At 38.8% G+C, this 15,888-nt stretch overlaps 3 protein-coding genes across 4 annotated transcripts; 1 reads left to right on the forward strand and 2 right to left on the reverse strand.

The window, feature by feature from the left end:
• Positions 1 to 1,055: 1,055 nt before the first annotated feature.
• On the reverse strand, positions 1,056 to 6,534 carry maf1b (MAF1 homolog, negative regulator of RNA polymerase III b). 2 transcript variants are annotated; one of them, XR_003593928.1, is made up of 8 exons: positions 5,977 to 6,534; positions 5,641 to 5,729; positions 3,454 to 3,585; positions 3,205 to 3,367; positions 3,002 to 3,123; positions 2,792 to 2,921; positions 2,140 to 2,232; positions 1,056 to 2,043 (listed from the first exon to the last, which is right to left on the reverse strand). XR_003593928.1 is itself a non-coding variant. In XM_028005550.1 (8 exons), exons 2-8 carry the CDS (start codon positions 5,721 to 5,723, stop codon positions 2,019 to 2,021), a joined length of 738 nt encoding a protein of 245 aa, XP_027861351.1. In that variant the 5' UTR covers positions 5,724 to 5,729; positions 5,977 to 6,534; the 3' UTR covers positions 1,056 to 2,018. The 2 variants fall into 2 exon arrangements, 1 of the variants encoding a protein (XP_027861351.1); XM_028005550.1 differs by having other exon boundaries at positions 2,802 to 2,921.
• Positions 6,535 to 7,142: 608 nt separating this feature from the next.
• On the reverse strand, positions 7,143 to 10,332 carry zfand1 (zinc finger, AN1-type domain 1). The gene is made up of 8 exons (XM_028005375.1): positions 10,166 to 10,332; positions 9,759 to 9,801; positions 9,354 to 9,393; positions 9,004 to 9,131; positions 8,812 to 8,903; positions 8,197 to 8,315; positions 7,760 to 7,915; positions 7,143 to 7,394 (listed from the first exon to the last, which is right to left on the reverse strand). The coding sequence occupies exons 1-8, from the start codon at positions 10,218 to 10,220 to the stop codon at positions 7,218 to 7,220; spliced, it is 810 nt and encodes a 269-aa protein (XP_027861176.1). The 5' UTR covers positions 10,221 to 10,332; the 3' UTR covers positions 7,143 to 7,217.
• A 733-nt stretch (positions 10,333 to 11,065) lies between these two features.
• Positions 11,066 to 15,883, forward strand: chmp4c (charged multivesicular body protein 4C). Its single transcript, XM_028005376.1, has 5 exons — positions 11,066 to 11,500; positions 13,887 to 14,064; positions 14,249 to 14,357; positions 14,468 to 14,591; positions 15,205 to 15,883. Exons 1-5 carry the CDS (start codon positions 11,272 to 11,274, stop codon positions 15,264 to 15,266), a joined length of 702 nt encoding a protein of 233 aa, XP_027861177.1. The 5' UTR covers positions 11,066 to 11,271; the 3' UTR covers positions 15,267 to 15,883.
• The last annotated feature ends 5 nt before the right edge of the window (positions 15,884 to 15,888 follow it).

The following is a 15,888-nucleotide window of genomic DNA, read 5'->3' on the forward strand; positions in this document are numbered from 1 at the left end:
TAATGGCAGATATTTCTAAGGTGTTTACACTTTACATATGGACATACACTAGAAACTAGAGTACAAAGAGGTAGGACACAAGGAATCGTAGGGAAAAGATGTGGGCAGGATGGAAAAGGAGGGAAGAGATTAAACAAAAAGCATATTTTAAAGAATAAAGTCTGGGAATAACCTTTTCTCAAAACTACCCAGACTTGGAAAATGCCAAAATCAAATTTCAGAATGAAACAGTCTTGCTCAAATCCACCAGCATGTGTGATAAACACCTACTTCATCCATGTAGCTGATAGAGTATCTTAATGAGACATCAAATGATGCATCTATAAAATATAATCCAACCTGGCTTATTCCCAGGGATTCACCATTAATCTTTACAAGCAGCTGTTGAGGTAAAAACAACTGAATCAGTGGTACAATGAGATTTGTTGGGTTGGCTCAGTTTCACCCACATCTTTCATGTCACAATACTTAACACTTTCATTGTTCTGTGCACCGTCCTCTGTCAGGTGTGTGAATCTACTCCAGTGACATTCCAACAGGCTGAATATATTAGTACCTTAACATGGAGAACGTTTTCTCAAAATATCAGTGAATAATATTTTATGCACTGATATTGCACTATTTGGAACACAAGTGCATATTATTTAAAATTACATTCAAAAACTATTACAAGTCATTTTAGAGATTCTCATAAAAACCCAAAACTTAGTTTCTTACAAGACTAGAAGATTATGCAATGCAAGTTATGTTTCCTTCCACTAAGCTTTAAATTAACATGCCAAGATATCACAGTCTGCTTCATTATGTTATGACTTTTTAAGGTTTAATATTAAGCACTTACTATGATTGAATAGACAGTTTAAATTACATTTCATTTATACTATTAAAACAAATATACAAAAAACAATTGGGAGATGTTCATTACCCGTAAACCATAGTAATCAAAATAAATATTTACTGTATAATTAACCTTTTGACTTCATTCCCAGATAAATCTAGAGGCCAAACCTTCCATTGTTCCAGTTCTGTTGTGGGAGAAGAAATTCAGGCTGTTGGGATATAAACACCGATTTATTAGGATCTGTACCACTGGCCAATCAAAACAAGGCACAGTAGTCTTAAAAGGACACCGAACGCATCCCGTCTTTTAATGAATGTAAAAGTAGCCGTGCAGTTTTTGAAATGTCTAACCTGTACTCTAAAAATTTACTACACATTCACTTGTTAAAGAAGCACTGCAATGAGGCAATGAACAAATGAAAACAACAGCAGGAACACACACTGAGGAATGGAGCGTTAAAATAAACTCAATCCAAAATATTACAAGTGTATATCAGTGAACGTCTAATAAAAGCCGATATGTTGTCCAAGCTGCAGCCTAGATGCAAACCCCTCAGTGTCAGAACAGGTACAGATGAGAACTTGCAGTAAATACCTACCATAAGATAACATTTCAGTAATAAAAAGGGTTTTTAGGATGTCAAACATTTCACAGTAACATCACTTTCATACATAAAAAGACATTGAAGACACAAAGTCAGCTGTCCATTCAGGCCTCTCTGCCTTCCAATCAACTCAGCTCAGTCCAGAGATGGACTTAAATGTTTGTTGTCACTGGTGCTGGTGTAATCTGGACTTCCCTATCTATTAGGAACAAACCAAACTCTCTGGCAGTCTTTTGTATCTTTCTCTGCCATAAATCCACTTCTGCTCAAGCGCCCTTGACAAAGTCTTTGGGAAAAACAAAACATGTAGAGAAGAGCCCACCGGTCAAAAATTATACATTGTGGGTGATAAAAGGAACTTCTTGTTGCGGTGGGGCGCCTTCACTAAAACGTCCACCACTTTGTGGCCGCAGAGTTCGCCGTTGGACTGAAAGCGACCAAACATACTTCAGTCCCAAACAACAAAACGCCTTTGGATGAGGCAGCAAGACTCCCATGGATTTTAAACAAAAAAGGACAAAGAACAACAGGAGTACGGGTACGGGTGATCTTTGGACGTTGCAGATCTAGGATCTACACACAGAGAGCTCTGGGGAACCTGAGGAAGAAATTCAAAAATGTAAGTTGAGAAAGAAACAATGAGGGGAGAAAACAAAAAAACACACAAAACATCTTAAGCCGTGATTAATCTCACCCTTCCTCGGTGAAGCCGTCCATCTCTTCTTCGTCCTCCAACTCCATGTCCAGCTCGTTGTCGAGGCAACCTCTGCCGTAGCCACTAAGAACACTGTAAATAATCACATTGGTTTTAAATCTTTAAGCAAGTTCTATTTTTAGGCATTGTTCTACTATATACATTTTTTAAGAACATTTTTTGCTAATTTGTTGCTGAACAAATAAAGATAAAACCTAAACCCAAACAAAACAAGCTTCAGTCCTTCATGCTGGTGACAAGGCAGAAGGAAACTATTCAAGTCGATTTAGACAACATCCTGTTTTATCCTCTATGTAATGTTGCTTAAACCTTTCTGATTTTTGTTCCAGTTAAATGATGGGAATTCTTGGCTTTGTTTGCAGTTAATACAGCAAAAAGAAAAAAAAATTACTGTTCAACCTGCTAAACACTAATCTGAGTCAATAAGAGGAAAATTGGCCAATATGTTCATCTCTGATTCATCCACTACATTGTTCAAAATTCTGCCTAATCCATTCAAATCTCATGCCTTTTCTGACACCATTGATCCAAATGCACAGAAAGAAATCTGGTCTGTTTTGAGTGCCCTTTAAAAGGAGTAAAAAAACAACTAAACTTTTACTAGGAGGCATCTTTAATAAGTAATGCTTACTGGCACAGACCTGACGGAGCGACACGTGAAGAACACAATCCTCTTCAGTTTTTTGTTGTAAAAGAAGTAGTTGAAGGACCAGAGGCTCCCCTCTTCACCAAAAGGATCAGAATCAAGGTCTGGGTTGTAGCTGAGAAACAAGGAGAAATAAAAGTGACTCCATCTGTCAGAATGGTGCGTTTAAGCGTCGTAAACCACCAGAACGCTGACCTGTAGATGTCACAGCTCTGCAGGTTGATCTCTTGGTCGATGGCATTCCACAGCTCGGGTCCTACAGAGTTGAACTCTTCTCCCACCGATGAGAACAAGCTGCTGTTCACTGCGTTCACCACCTGAGGAGAAAACTACAGTTTAGCGACATCCCATTGTATTTTTAGAACAATCACACGTCCTGCGGCGGCAGAAGCACTCACCCAGTTGAGGCTGGGCTCTCGACTGAACTCGTGGGCCCGGGCGGCGCTGAAGTCGTAGTCCGGCCTGAAGGACTCGTTGAGCGTGGTGATGAGGTAGAACAGAGTCTTCCTGCAGACCTTGTCGCTCAGAGGGTTTTCACCGTCCTCGCTGCTCTTCCCCAGCCTACCAAACAAACACAATGGTCGGCATCCCTTAAATACTCCCTGTTACTTTCTCTGATTTCTGCTGAACTGGACTGCTGTGCTTACTGAGAGGGGCTGGTGGCGCTGGTGGACTGAGGGGGAGAAAGGGCTTCCAGGACATGTGGCTCCCCCTCCTGGCAGAACTGCTTAAACATGTGTTTATCATCTCCTGCCATCTTGCAGGAGTAGCTCTCAATCCTGCAGGACAACAGGAGAAAAAACAAAAAAAATCATTAATGCTTCAAATAAAAACATGTGAAACAAAGCTTGTTATAATGTTTGTTTTTATTTATTGGATGATTTGACACATAATAGCACCATAACATTTTGCAAAGTAGAAAGCCATAACATTATCATCCAACTAAACATGCTTTAGGTTCCAATTATAGAAGAATATCTAAGTTTTGCCATAGATCCTCAATTGGATTTAGGTCTAAACTTTGACTAGGTCATTCTAAAATGAATATGCTTCATTGTAAACCCTTCTATTGTAGCTCTGGTTGTTTTTTCAGGTCTTTACACATTTCTTTCAGAAAGGTCCTGCCTTTGTGTACAATCCATCTTTTCTGCAACTCTGACCAGTTACCCTGGAGTTCCTGTGGATTTAAGACATTGGAAGCCACATATACTTTTTCCTTCCAGTTCTGTTATTAACTACTATCACATCAAATCCATTAAGTGTGTTTTGGACTATTTATCAAGCTCTGGATATCCTCTGGAAGCCATAGCAACACAAACGCCTCGCCAGTCTCCATCAAAGATCTCCTGCGCTCACGTATCTGGGTCAGATGTCTCTGGGACAGATATCAGCGGGCAGCAGACGGCAGTTGTTTATTTTCCTCCCGTGCACTCTGACTGAGGTTACACAAGGTGCTGCAGCTAAGGATAGAGCGAGTGTGAAGATCCTCCCAGATTCTGACGGCTTTAATTATAGGAACATCCAAGGAGCACAGAGTGGAAATAGCAGAACTGGTATTCCCAGCACAACACAACACAGCTGACCTTCTGTTTGAATCCTGTTGGCAACAACTCAGCCATTCAGACACAGGAGTAGGCAGCATGCATGTGTAATGAAGGGGCTCATGCATTAATTAATGGTAAAGCTACTTATTTACAGATGCAAGAGACCTTCAACCTACTTTTCCTGCTACCTTGTGAAGCCCTTTGCACCTAAATCCTTTACAGATAAGCAAATACTTAAATCACTTCAGCTTGTCTGAACTTGAATCCATTCTCCGCTACAGCTGTCCTGCGCTGAAAGACTCCTCCAGTCAGGCTGAAACACCAACAGAACTCAGCTCTCATGTAACGAGTATGTTAACACTCATGCCAGCTCAACAACGGTCTCCAAAATAACCACAGAACGCCGTGATCTGCGTCAACCCAGGCCACGGCCACCACACTGCTCAGTTTCACCAGCCCACACAGCAAAACTGCATAGCTACACAGCCCACTGGAGTTTATGTAATTACACTCCTTTTAGCTGTATCTGCAAGGCCCAGCTGGAAGGAGAGGGTTGCATAACCTGAGGCACACTGATATGGTTTACAGTCTGCAGACTAAATAACAAGAACATCATCGGTGAACTTTCAACGCAAGCTTTGAAAGTAGGCCCGTAGAGTAGTAAAACACTTCAGTAAAATTGTGTAACCTGTAGAAGGCTGCTGCAGCTTTACTACCCCAATTCAGCACAAGGTCAGTGATCGCTGTATGTGCTGACAGTCCTGTTCCATGACGTCAAAAAGGTTAAACTTTCTTTCTGCACAAGAGAAATGCACAATACAGACTGCTTCCTCCAAATGCTTTATGCTAAGAAGTTAGAAGTGCAACCATGAGGATTTACTTTCTGCATCCAGAACAGGGTCAGGGTCGATTGGAAAACGGTTGAGAAAAAACTGGGAAAAGGTTAATAGTTAAGGCAAAGTTGGGCTCTAGTCATGTTTGTGTACAATGCACAGTGGAGGATCACAACATAACTCAACTTTCCAAAAAACTCCCAACAGTTCCAAATCCAGCATTTTCAATGACAAATTTAAGGTCTAATTAGATTAAAAAAAACAGAAAGTAAGTTGTACTCTGTTAAGCCTTCCTGTTATCTGCTGAAAGTCTTGCTCTCTGGCAATGTGATAAAAATCCCGACAAGTTTGATCATATAACATTTCCCTTTAAATTGCTTCTTACACAAATAATCACTCATATTCAGTCACCACTTCCACACTGAAGGGCTGAAGCATTACTACAGAAGGGATTTACCTGCCGAGGATACGGGACTCCCCTGTTTCCACACACAGCCGGGAGCTGAGGGCTTCAAAGCTGGAGTTTTCCAACAGCTTCATGGCAACCTGGGGTAGAAAAAAATACATTAAGATGACATTATAAACCTTATATAAATTAACAAGCACACTTTTATTCACAAATAGTGCCGATAAAGTAAACAGAAAAAGAAACTCGAACAAGAAGACAGAACTGCGCAGCAGCGCCCCTCTTGGGTAAATTACAGACCAAAACACGATTTCCTCTAACAGAAAACACTGCCCCTCCCCCACACACAGTCTTCCTGGTTCAACACATCGATTTTAATTCACTTACCAACAAATTATCTTCCACACAGGCAGAGATAAAAAGCTTTAACCTCGTAGCAGTCGACTGCGCCGTTAGAAACTGACCTCTTTTGTCAGAGCGGTTCACGAGGATTAACGATCCGCGCTTTGTTTTTTCTACCAGCTAACGCTAGCTGCTAGCTTGAATATTTATTCTTCGGTCTTCGCCTCAACGCGAAACTAATACCGTGAACTTGAGCTTTGGTATCTTACAGAAACACTCGGTCGAGCGGGAGATGTTCTGAGGCTCTTTAAGTTTATAGAGAAGCTGCTCTTCCCGATTAAATGCGACGAGATTAAATCCAGAGACAGTTGGGGTCCGTCGGAGTCTATCTGCAGCGGCATCCCTTTCGACCTGATTTTACAAAACGATCAGTGTCGGGGGGATCAAGTCGCTCTTTTCTCAGCGACTCGATCAGAAAAGCAGCAAAAAAGCTACTGAGCCTATTAATAAAAAAAATCACAACTGAATGCTGTTTCTGCTGTGTATCGATAACCTTCAACAACCGCTCTGTTCTCACCAAAACAACAGGATCTACTGTACGTGTTGACCCAGCCCCTTTTCATTTATATACAGGGTTTGCTAAGGACCCACCCATTTTTTTATGTCCCTTTGTGATTGGCTACTTTTGCTTGTCTCTATGTGTAGCATGAAATGCGATTGGTTCTGACAATTGAGGTAGTGGCTTAATGTTTAATGTCAAAAAAGGGCATATCTTGTGGTTTCTGACACTACCCAGTTCCGTCAGATTCAGTGGAGCTTCTATGAATATAAAGTTTCAGATCAACTGAGTTTATGGTTGGACTTTGACTGGACCATTCTAGGTTTGATATTAACTAACCCATTGTAGTTCTGTCTTGACTGTTTACTGTTGTCATCCTTGACCCAGTTTCAGAAAACTGGCTTAAGCTCTGAGTAGAAGGTACTTGCTCAAAAAGTCTGAATTAATTAATTTGTCCAATACATATTGTATTGAAGCATTGTACCTAAGTAAATACTTATGAGCTCATTATACTACATTTAGCAAGTTCCTAATTGGGATAAATTATGTTTCTTTAAATCCAATCTCATGCTATTACTACATAGATCCAAACTTGCTGCATCTTAAATTAACTTTCCCCACAAATCCCCAATATAAAAACAAACTCCACAAATACAATTTTTTTTTTTATTCACATAAATAGTAGTTTGCACATATAATCCATTTGTATATCCCTTATACTCCTAAGTCAGCTGTGAGCGATATAGTCAGAAACATCCTTTAGTCCTGTGCATTCGTTGTCCACGTATTCCAGGATCACATTTCCCCCGTTATGCAGCGGAGCTTCTGGGTGAGCCAGCAGAGAGAGCAGGGAGTCATCCATCTGGAGAGCCTGGCCTGTCTCAGGATGACAGAGACGCAGCTTCTGCAAATGGAGACATGGGTTGACATTGATACATATGACTCCTAACAACAAACTGAGGCCAATAACTTAGTTTTTTGTTAGGGGTTATATGTATCGAAAAATTACAAGGTCACTCCAATAGTCCTGTGAAATAAATGTGACTTCCATTATATTTTTATTTTGGCTCTACACAACCACAAAAACATTACAATGGATAATATATTCAAAGTGATCTAGTCACATGTTAATCATTATTTCCATGACTACAATTATGCCCACAATTTTACATTCCAGCATTATTTGATGCTGGAGCTTCAGATAATCAGTCATTTATTGTAAACATTAAAGTGTTCAAATATATTTTTTAGATGTCTTTCTCTGTTTACCTTGGCTGTCAGAACATTGTTGTTGTTCTTGAGGCTGGCTAAAGAGGCTGCGTAATCCACCACTTTACCCACACTCCATTTTGAAGAGAAAAACATGGGCCGGCTGCACTCTTTGGCTTCTTTTGGAAGATAAACCTGAAAATAGGTTCTTTCTGTCTGGAAAGCATACACAACAACAACAAGAAGGCTTAAATAATGTCACTGGTCTTGTAATTTTTCTAAATCAAAATTCCAGGTTTTTGCTACACTTTACGTGAAGTACACACTCTTTTAAATTCATATTAACATAAAAATAGTCAAATAAAGGAAGGAGGGATGCTTTAGACAATGGAAGAGAGAATGAAGGAAAATATGGAAAAATATGTTTTTCAATCTGGAAAATACTGAAATCAAACAAATTAAGTCACAATTATGATGGGATGTGGAGCTGATTTTACCTGTGGCAGTCCCTTGTCTCCTGCAGCATGCAGCTTCAGTTTCATAAGGGCAACCTTTGCTGCAGTGGCAGCATTCTTTGCTCCTCTGCGCCCTTTGCTTTTGGATCCATCCTTTGACTCTGAACAGAAAGACACAGAAATGATAGAAAACTCAGTTATTAAAGCCATCAAGTGGTTACATTTCTGGATACACAGTCCTGCAGAAGTATTCATATCCCATAATTGTTTTTTGATTTTTGTCACATTCATAAATGACTATGAAATGGCAAAAAAAAAAGAGTACACACACAAATCTTAAGCCATTAACCGCATCGTTTACTCTGACATTCCTTAATACAATCTGGTGCAACTAAAATCCACCTAATAAGTAAATAAATAACTTCTTCGGTTATTTATTTAGCAAATATGTGTAATGTATTAGTAATATAAATACAGTTATTGGCCATTCACCTAAGATTACAGACCAGACAAGGACATCAACAAAAATCTAAATTCAAAAGAGATTGAAGGGTACAAATGCTTGTGTAGTGTACGATAAGAAAAGAAAAAAAGCCATCTCAATCCATACAAAGTAGAGATTAAGAAAGAAACACTGCCTTTGCCTGCTTTTCTGACCTAAAATCTTCTGCACTAGCTCCTTTGTGGCTGCCATTCGAGGCTTCTGGACCTCCAACTTCTCACACTTGTGATCATCTTGATGACGATGGCTGCAAAAAATGAAACAGAATAGTAAGTGATTCAAAGATAAACCACAGAAGGAATCCTTCCCCTCACTTTTTGAAGTCTACAAAAAAAAAGAAAACCTACGCCAAACAGAAGTGTTTTTCACACTGCAGACATAAAACTGGCAGCAATTCTTTTCCCTTACAGTCTTCAAACGAGCAGGGATAACTCGTGCTGCCACCAGCGGTCTTAGTTTCCCTTGTTACAGTTTCCTAAAGCAAAGAGTAAAAGAACATCATGAAGAAAACACAGTCATTGCTTGTAATAGATTTACAGTTTAGGTAACTCTGGTAAAGTAGTCCTAATCTTAGCAAAGAAAACCACTTATGACAGTAAGAAAGTACTATAAGCTCATCAAAGAAGCACTCATCAGTTCTAAGGCTGCAGGAGAGCCGCAAGCTGATGTCCTGGACAAAAATAAAGACATGACCTACCTCTGGACATGAGTGGGCTTCTCTGCTCCTGTGCTCGAGACTGTGCAGGACAGATGTGAAAGAAAGAAAAAAGACAGCACCAACTTTACTGCACAGTTAGTCTTTTTTCTTCCATTTCCAACTTAAGACTTTATTTTCATCTAAAATCTGAACAAATATCTTCCTAAATACAAAAACTACTTGCCCCTTAGATGCTTATTAAAAGAAACAGCAATTGTTCAAAATTGTTTCTATAACAGTCCAAATGTCAAAAATGGTTGAGTCCAGCTGGTTGAGTCTACAGAAAACCCACAATAAGATGATCAGGCTCATCTCATGAGCCTGATCATAAGATGATCAGGCTCTTTTTTGATATTTAAAGTAATAAATCTGCAAGTAAAATGGACGGGAAAATGAAAAACATACCAGTAAACACCACCGCAAGAGTCGCACACAAATGGAAGAAAATCTGTAAAAGTGTAGAAAACAAAACAAATCAAATTTGGGATGATTTAGTTCGTGGTATTACACATATTGCAAGGACTGGACTCTACGAGCAGTAAAGAAACCAATCAAACTACATTTTATTTTTAATTAATTATTTAATTAAAAATGCAAACTGTTTGTTAAGTTTAAAGGTGGAGTCTAGTCCAGCAGGTGCTAAGCTAATTAGCTGCTCGTTTCCCTGCTGATGAAGAAAACTAAGGAAGACCACTGCTAACTAACAGGCTAAGTATGCTAAGAAGACATTTGCCAAATCTTGCTTGGAGCAAACCCCCCAACAATTTAATATTTTGTTTTTTTCTAACCGTTCTGGTGAAATCACAACGAACCTTTCAGGTTGCAGGAATCGACCTGACAGTGTTTACCAATTTCTAATTCAGCCATTAGCTAGCACTATTAACTGCGGTAAAGCTATCCGCCTCTTCGGAAATAGCCGGCACTCGATTTTGACGTGCGCGAAGGCACAAAGCGTTACGGCGACCTTCTTCTTCTTCTTGTTTTTTTTTTTATGGCGGTTGGCAAACAACTTATAGGTGCATTACCGCCACCTTCCAGACTGCAGTATGGATCAGATGTTAATCCACCATAATCTTCCCATAATAAAAAAAATCCAAACTAATTTGTTACGGTACGGTTACGGCGACCTGCTTTACAAAACAAAAGCGCACTTCCGGTTTATATTTGATTCATACTTTAAATTTCTTTCCAGCGGCTATAAAAGTTTATTAACGCCCAATTAAATGTACGGTTTTTTAATATTTCTTAAAAGTACAGTGATTCAGTTACAGACAAACACCAACATGACAAGTAATTTAACCGAAGAAAACGTTAGTTCAGCCAGCTGCCCTAACCTAATGGCTGCTATTTTACCCTTTGGCTGAAATAATCTAATTGAAATGCCTCTTTCGGGGTGTTTGTCACATTGTGAGGGATATTTAATGGTGTTCACATGGACCTAAAAAAACAAAATAAAACTGGAAATATATCCCTTTGGAAATAGTATACACTCTTGTTATTATTGCTCAAACTCATAGTAGCCTATTATGAATTGACCTAAACAAAATATAATTAATGATTAGTATTTATTTTATATACTATGGGAAAAGGGAAAGACTTTTAAAACATACTTATAATTCTTTTTGTTTTATTTAGTGTCTTAAAGTTAAAACACGGCAGAGAAAGGCATCATGACGTCACAGGTGTAGGTAACGCTCACAGGTGTGTCCATAGGTGCTCTCACTGGCTGGTTTGAACTAACCTCACGAAGCCGTTGAACAGGAAAATCTGCAACACAACACCCGCCTGGGGAGTCAAGTGAAATACAGAAGGTCGTCACTATCTCGGACTCCATCGAGTTCGCCTCTAATTATTTTGGATTATTAACGCAGTTTACAGTAAAAAAAAAAAAAAAAAAAAGAAAAGAAGAAGTCTGAAAATGAGTAAAATCTCGAAGCTTTTCAAAGGCAGCTCCAGCTCGGGGTCATCGTCCAGCTCTTCCTCAAAGTCCAAACACCACCGATCGAAAGGAGGACCGAGTCCGCAGGAGGCCATCCACAGACTCCGGGAAACCGAGGAAATGCTGACGAAGAAGCAGGAATACCTGGAGAAGAGGATAGAGCAAGAAATAGCCACAACCAAGAAGCACGGCACCAAAAACAAGAGGGGTAGGTCTTCATTATGGGTTTTCTAGGAAGTATAACATCTGCTTTTTTCTGCATTTAAGTGATGATTTAATAACGTATCAGAGCTTAAACTCGCCACATGATAAAAGCTTTCATAAAGAGTTGTCTTGAATAACTTCCTCCTAAGTAACAATCACATTTTTAGTTCAAGTCATGTAAACAAACATGGATAGCTATATGTTAATTTAAAGTGAGCTTTTATCATTTTACTTTGTGATAATTCAAACAAAATGACAAACATGAATGTGAACATTTCTGTCCAACTTGTTTCAGTCTTTTCCTGTATCTGGTTTTAGAAACTATATTAAAAATGCAACCTAAGGTTTATTCTTCCATTTCTCCTTCTCCTAGCTTGAGTTTAAACGTCTAAACTTGAATTTCATTGTCAGAATCAGCACTTTTCACAATTAACACAGAATAGTTCAAGGATTAATTTGTAACAAGTTTAACCTGAAGGTATCCATTGTTTTTATTACACCCCTGGTCCAAGGGGAATGCAGTATTGGATTGCTGAAAACATGGCCTTCATAGCATTTCCTGCCATTCTTATTTACACAACAAAATGTAAATGATCCAAAAATGTACGAATGGATCATAATAGAGAAGCAATTCGCAATAATTTCTCCTTCCTGTGGAGCTCTACCCAACGCAAAATGTTTTCTTTGCTGCATTATCTGTGAATCACCAAAGACTAAAACTAAATGCAGCAATGTAAAGGGAGGAACCCCGAGTCTGAGCTTTGGACACACCCAATGCTTGTCTGACAGATGATAGAAAGGGATAAACGTGATTGCCAGGGTTTATCACAAATCATCACCTGAGATATTCTGAAATGGATTAATCTTCTGCAAGTGAATGGAATGAGTAGGAGCCTTCTTTAAGGCTGCTGACTGACAGTGTGCAGCAACAAGTCAGGAATTGCATCGGTACATTAATCTGTGCTCCACAAGCTTGTAGAAACCTCCGGTCTCTCAGGCACACCGATAAAATGTGTAGCATGAACCAAAGACTCAGAAGATTCTTTGCTCTACTGACCACTTTAGTTAACAGTTAAGTTTGTTAATTAAACTAAGTAAAACCTGGCTGCAAATGTGATGGATTGAAATGTGGTTATTTCAGAGGCTGGCTAGTCTGATTTGTCTGAAGCAGTGGTCAAATTCAACCAGCAGGGGGAGTCTAGCGCTTGCGCTAGCTATAGTGAAGAGCACCGGAACTTCCTCCTTAGTTAATAATAACCGTTGGAGCAGAAGCACCGTGTCCAGCTCTTTTATTAAAACACTCCCCTTCTTCAGGGCATTTACACAAACAAAACATATTTCTCCAGATACTGACCTGGTGTCTTTCTGTCAATATAAAGCTATCTAATATTGGACTTTCATAAATCAGGGGCTGATCAAAAACAAAGACGTAATTCAATTTTAAACATAATAATGCATATTGAATTATTGTAATATCTAGTTGTGGATGTTTATTTTGTCAACATTTGAATATGAAACTGCTTTTATTCATTATTCAGCAGAATGTCAGGTATTTAAATAAATCGACCTTGAACTCGGTCCATTTCAGATACAAACATTTTTTTTCCCTGAGGTAAATTTCTCTGGAAACTCTGATTGGCTTGTCTCAGACTGCCCCTCGCTCATTGCCTGTCTCATATAGTGCTCTGGAAACATATTTTCTTCCTTACATATTTCTTTTTTGGTCAAAGTTAAAAGTTTCTGATCTGTAATTAGACAACTCAGAAAGAGCCCTTTGTTACTTGCTGGTATTTGTAGAATAGATTTTTTTTCCCAGTTGCATAACCCATTTAGTGTAGTCACGAACATATGGCTGGATGTTGTTTTTCATGATTCCATCACTTACAGCAATTTGTCCAGATCCTAAAGCAACCCCAGATCATCACAATCTCACCACAAGGGTTAACTATTGATATGGTGGCAGGATGCACATCTTCCAAAAGGTCACAGTTTGTCTCGTTTGTCCACATAACATTTTCCTAAAAGTCATCATGTTTCTTGGAAAACATTAAATGGACCTTTGTGTTCTTTTTAGTTCAGAGAGTGGTTTTCTCTTTGGAATTCTGTCAGGATACCATTTTTGCCTGGTCTCTTTCTTATTGCTAAAACATCAATAAGATGCAAGATGAATGAGATGGATAATCAGTGATAATGTTTGGTTTATGACATCAGTGGCTACAAAGTACTATGACAGTATGACAGAAAAGCATTGTGTTTTTGAATTCATAACTGTTCAAAACCTTGGCGTACTTTTATTTTAGTAACAGGTACATGCCAAGATGAACTGATGTGAGAATTAATGTGATTTTTTTTCTCTTTTTTTGTTTACATGGTCTGATTCTCTGAAACAGCTGCGCTACAGGCTCTGAAGAGGAAGAAGCGCTTGGAGCAGCAACTGACCCAGATTGATGGCACGCTGTCCACTATTGAGTTTCAGCGGGAGGCCCTGGAGAACTCGCACACCAACACGGAGGTCCTCAAGAACATGGGCTTTGCTGCCAATGCCATGAAGCAGGTCCACCAGAACATGTAAGGAACTGGGTACAAACTATTTTAAATGTGTGTGTTTTGGGTGGGTGCATCACCTGATTTCTCTATGGTTGAATTTCTCAACCATAGAGAAATTCTTTTTCTTATTACAGCATTCAGATAATAAATATTGTACACCAGATTAGAATTTGAACTTGCATCGGTTGTATTTTATTTTTCTCAGGGACGTCGACAAGATTGATGATCTAATGCAGGACATCACTGAGCAGCAAGATGTGGCTCGGGAAATCAGCGAGGCAATTTCCGGGCCGTTCGGCGAGCAGTTTGATGAGGTTTTTCAGTTTTCTCCACCTTCATCTTGAGATGGGTCTTTCTTGCTTGTTTTGTTTTTTTTTACTCATGTTGCATAACTTTTAGCTAGTTCTTGCTTTATGCTTGTTAGGATGAGCTCATTGCAGAGCTGGAGGAGCTGGAGCAGGAGGACCTGGAGGAGAGCATGAAGAGTATGGGAGGACTGCCCAGCGTTCCCAGCTCCAAACTGCCCTCATCACGCCCCAGTCGTGCAAGTGAGTCCATCACGCAAGCTTACATGATCATGTTTGTATTTACAGTGCCCTGCAAAAGTATTATACCCTTTCATCATGTGTTTTAATAGTATATGCCAACAAAAAGTTAGCAAAATTGTGAGTCAGAAAGTAAATGATGCATAATTTTCAAACCTTCTGTTACTTAAGATCAAATACTAAGGAGTAAAGACCATGTGCAATACAATTTTCCTTCAGCTTCCTAAACTCTGCACCAATTTATGTTGGTCTATCACATAAAATAGAGTGAATCTGTTGTAATTTGATCAAATGTTGGGGTGAAAGGCACTGTATTTACATTAGGAATCAGTGCTACTTAAGTTATATGTACTTATAACTTAATAGAACTTAATACAAAGTAAAATATTGTGAAGCAGGTAGATGAGCCATTTGGTTGGAGAGGCCTAAACAATGGAATTACAAGATATTAAAAGTTAAGGTTATCTAAGAATGACTAGATGTTTCTTTAATTATCTGCCTCATACATTGAAGGTAATTAATAATAATCTCTGCTCATTATAGAAAATACAAGTAGGATAACCTTGATTTAATCATTTAAGTTAACTATTCATCTTTTTTTTGCTTTTTTTCATAGCAACTAAGAAAAGGGTTGAAGACGACGATGACATGCGTATGCTAGAATCATGGGGAACATGAGTTTGTTAATGAAGAGAAAGCATCATTGAACACTGTAATGCTGACTTTTTGTATTTACTTTTCACTTATTCAAGGTTGTTGAAGGTTTTTAGGAAAATTGAGAATGATTTTACCATTTATGACTTTTTGATTAATGATCTAAAAGCAAAGGAATACAACAATAGTTTAGGTTTAGGTTCTTTTGTTAAGAGTATGCTGCACTCATGTTTTTTGTCTAACAAGGATATACTTAATGCTATTATTCCACAGGCCAGATCTGCTACTTCTGCAGTTGTAAATAAATGCAGGTTCAGACTAAATGTTGTAAATAACATTATAATCTCTGTCTAACAATAAAACTGACTCCTACACATTGTGTCAAGTTACTTTATCAGAAATGACTTTTAGTATTTCTGCGTATCCTGATGGAGTGGAAGAAACCTCTGGGTGAATGCACCCTAATCAGGAGCAGCTTCTGGAGCAGGGGTCTTCAAATCTAGGCCTCAAGGTCTGATGTCATGCAAATTTACAACACATTTGAGTCAAATAATGAGGACATTTTTGTTAGAATGCTGCATAATTTTGTACTTGTTTATTTTTTATTTGGATGCCAAATAAAAAATGTCCACCGTCTGTAACATCC

This window comes from Xiphophorus couchianus, chromosome 21 (assembly GCF_001444195.1).
Source record: "Xiphophorus couchianus chromosome 21, X_couchianus-1.0, whole genome shotgun sequence".
Taxonomy (NCBI): domain Eukaryota; kingdom Metazoa; phylum Chordata; class Actinopteri; order Cyprinodontiformes; family Poeciliidae; genus Xiphophorus; species Xiphophorus couchianus.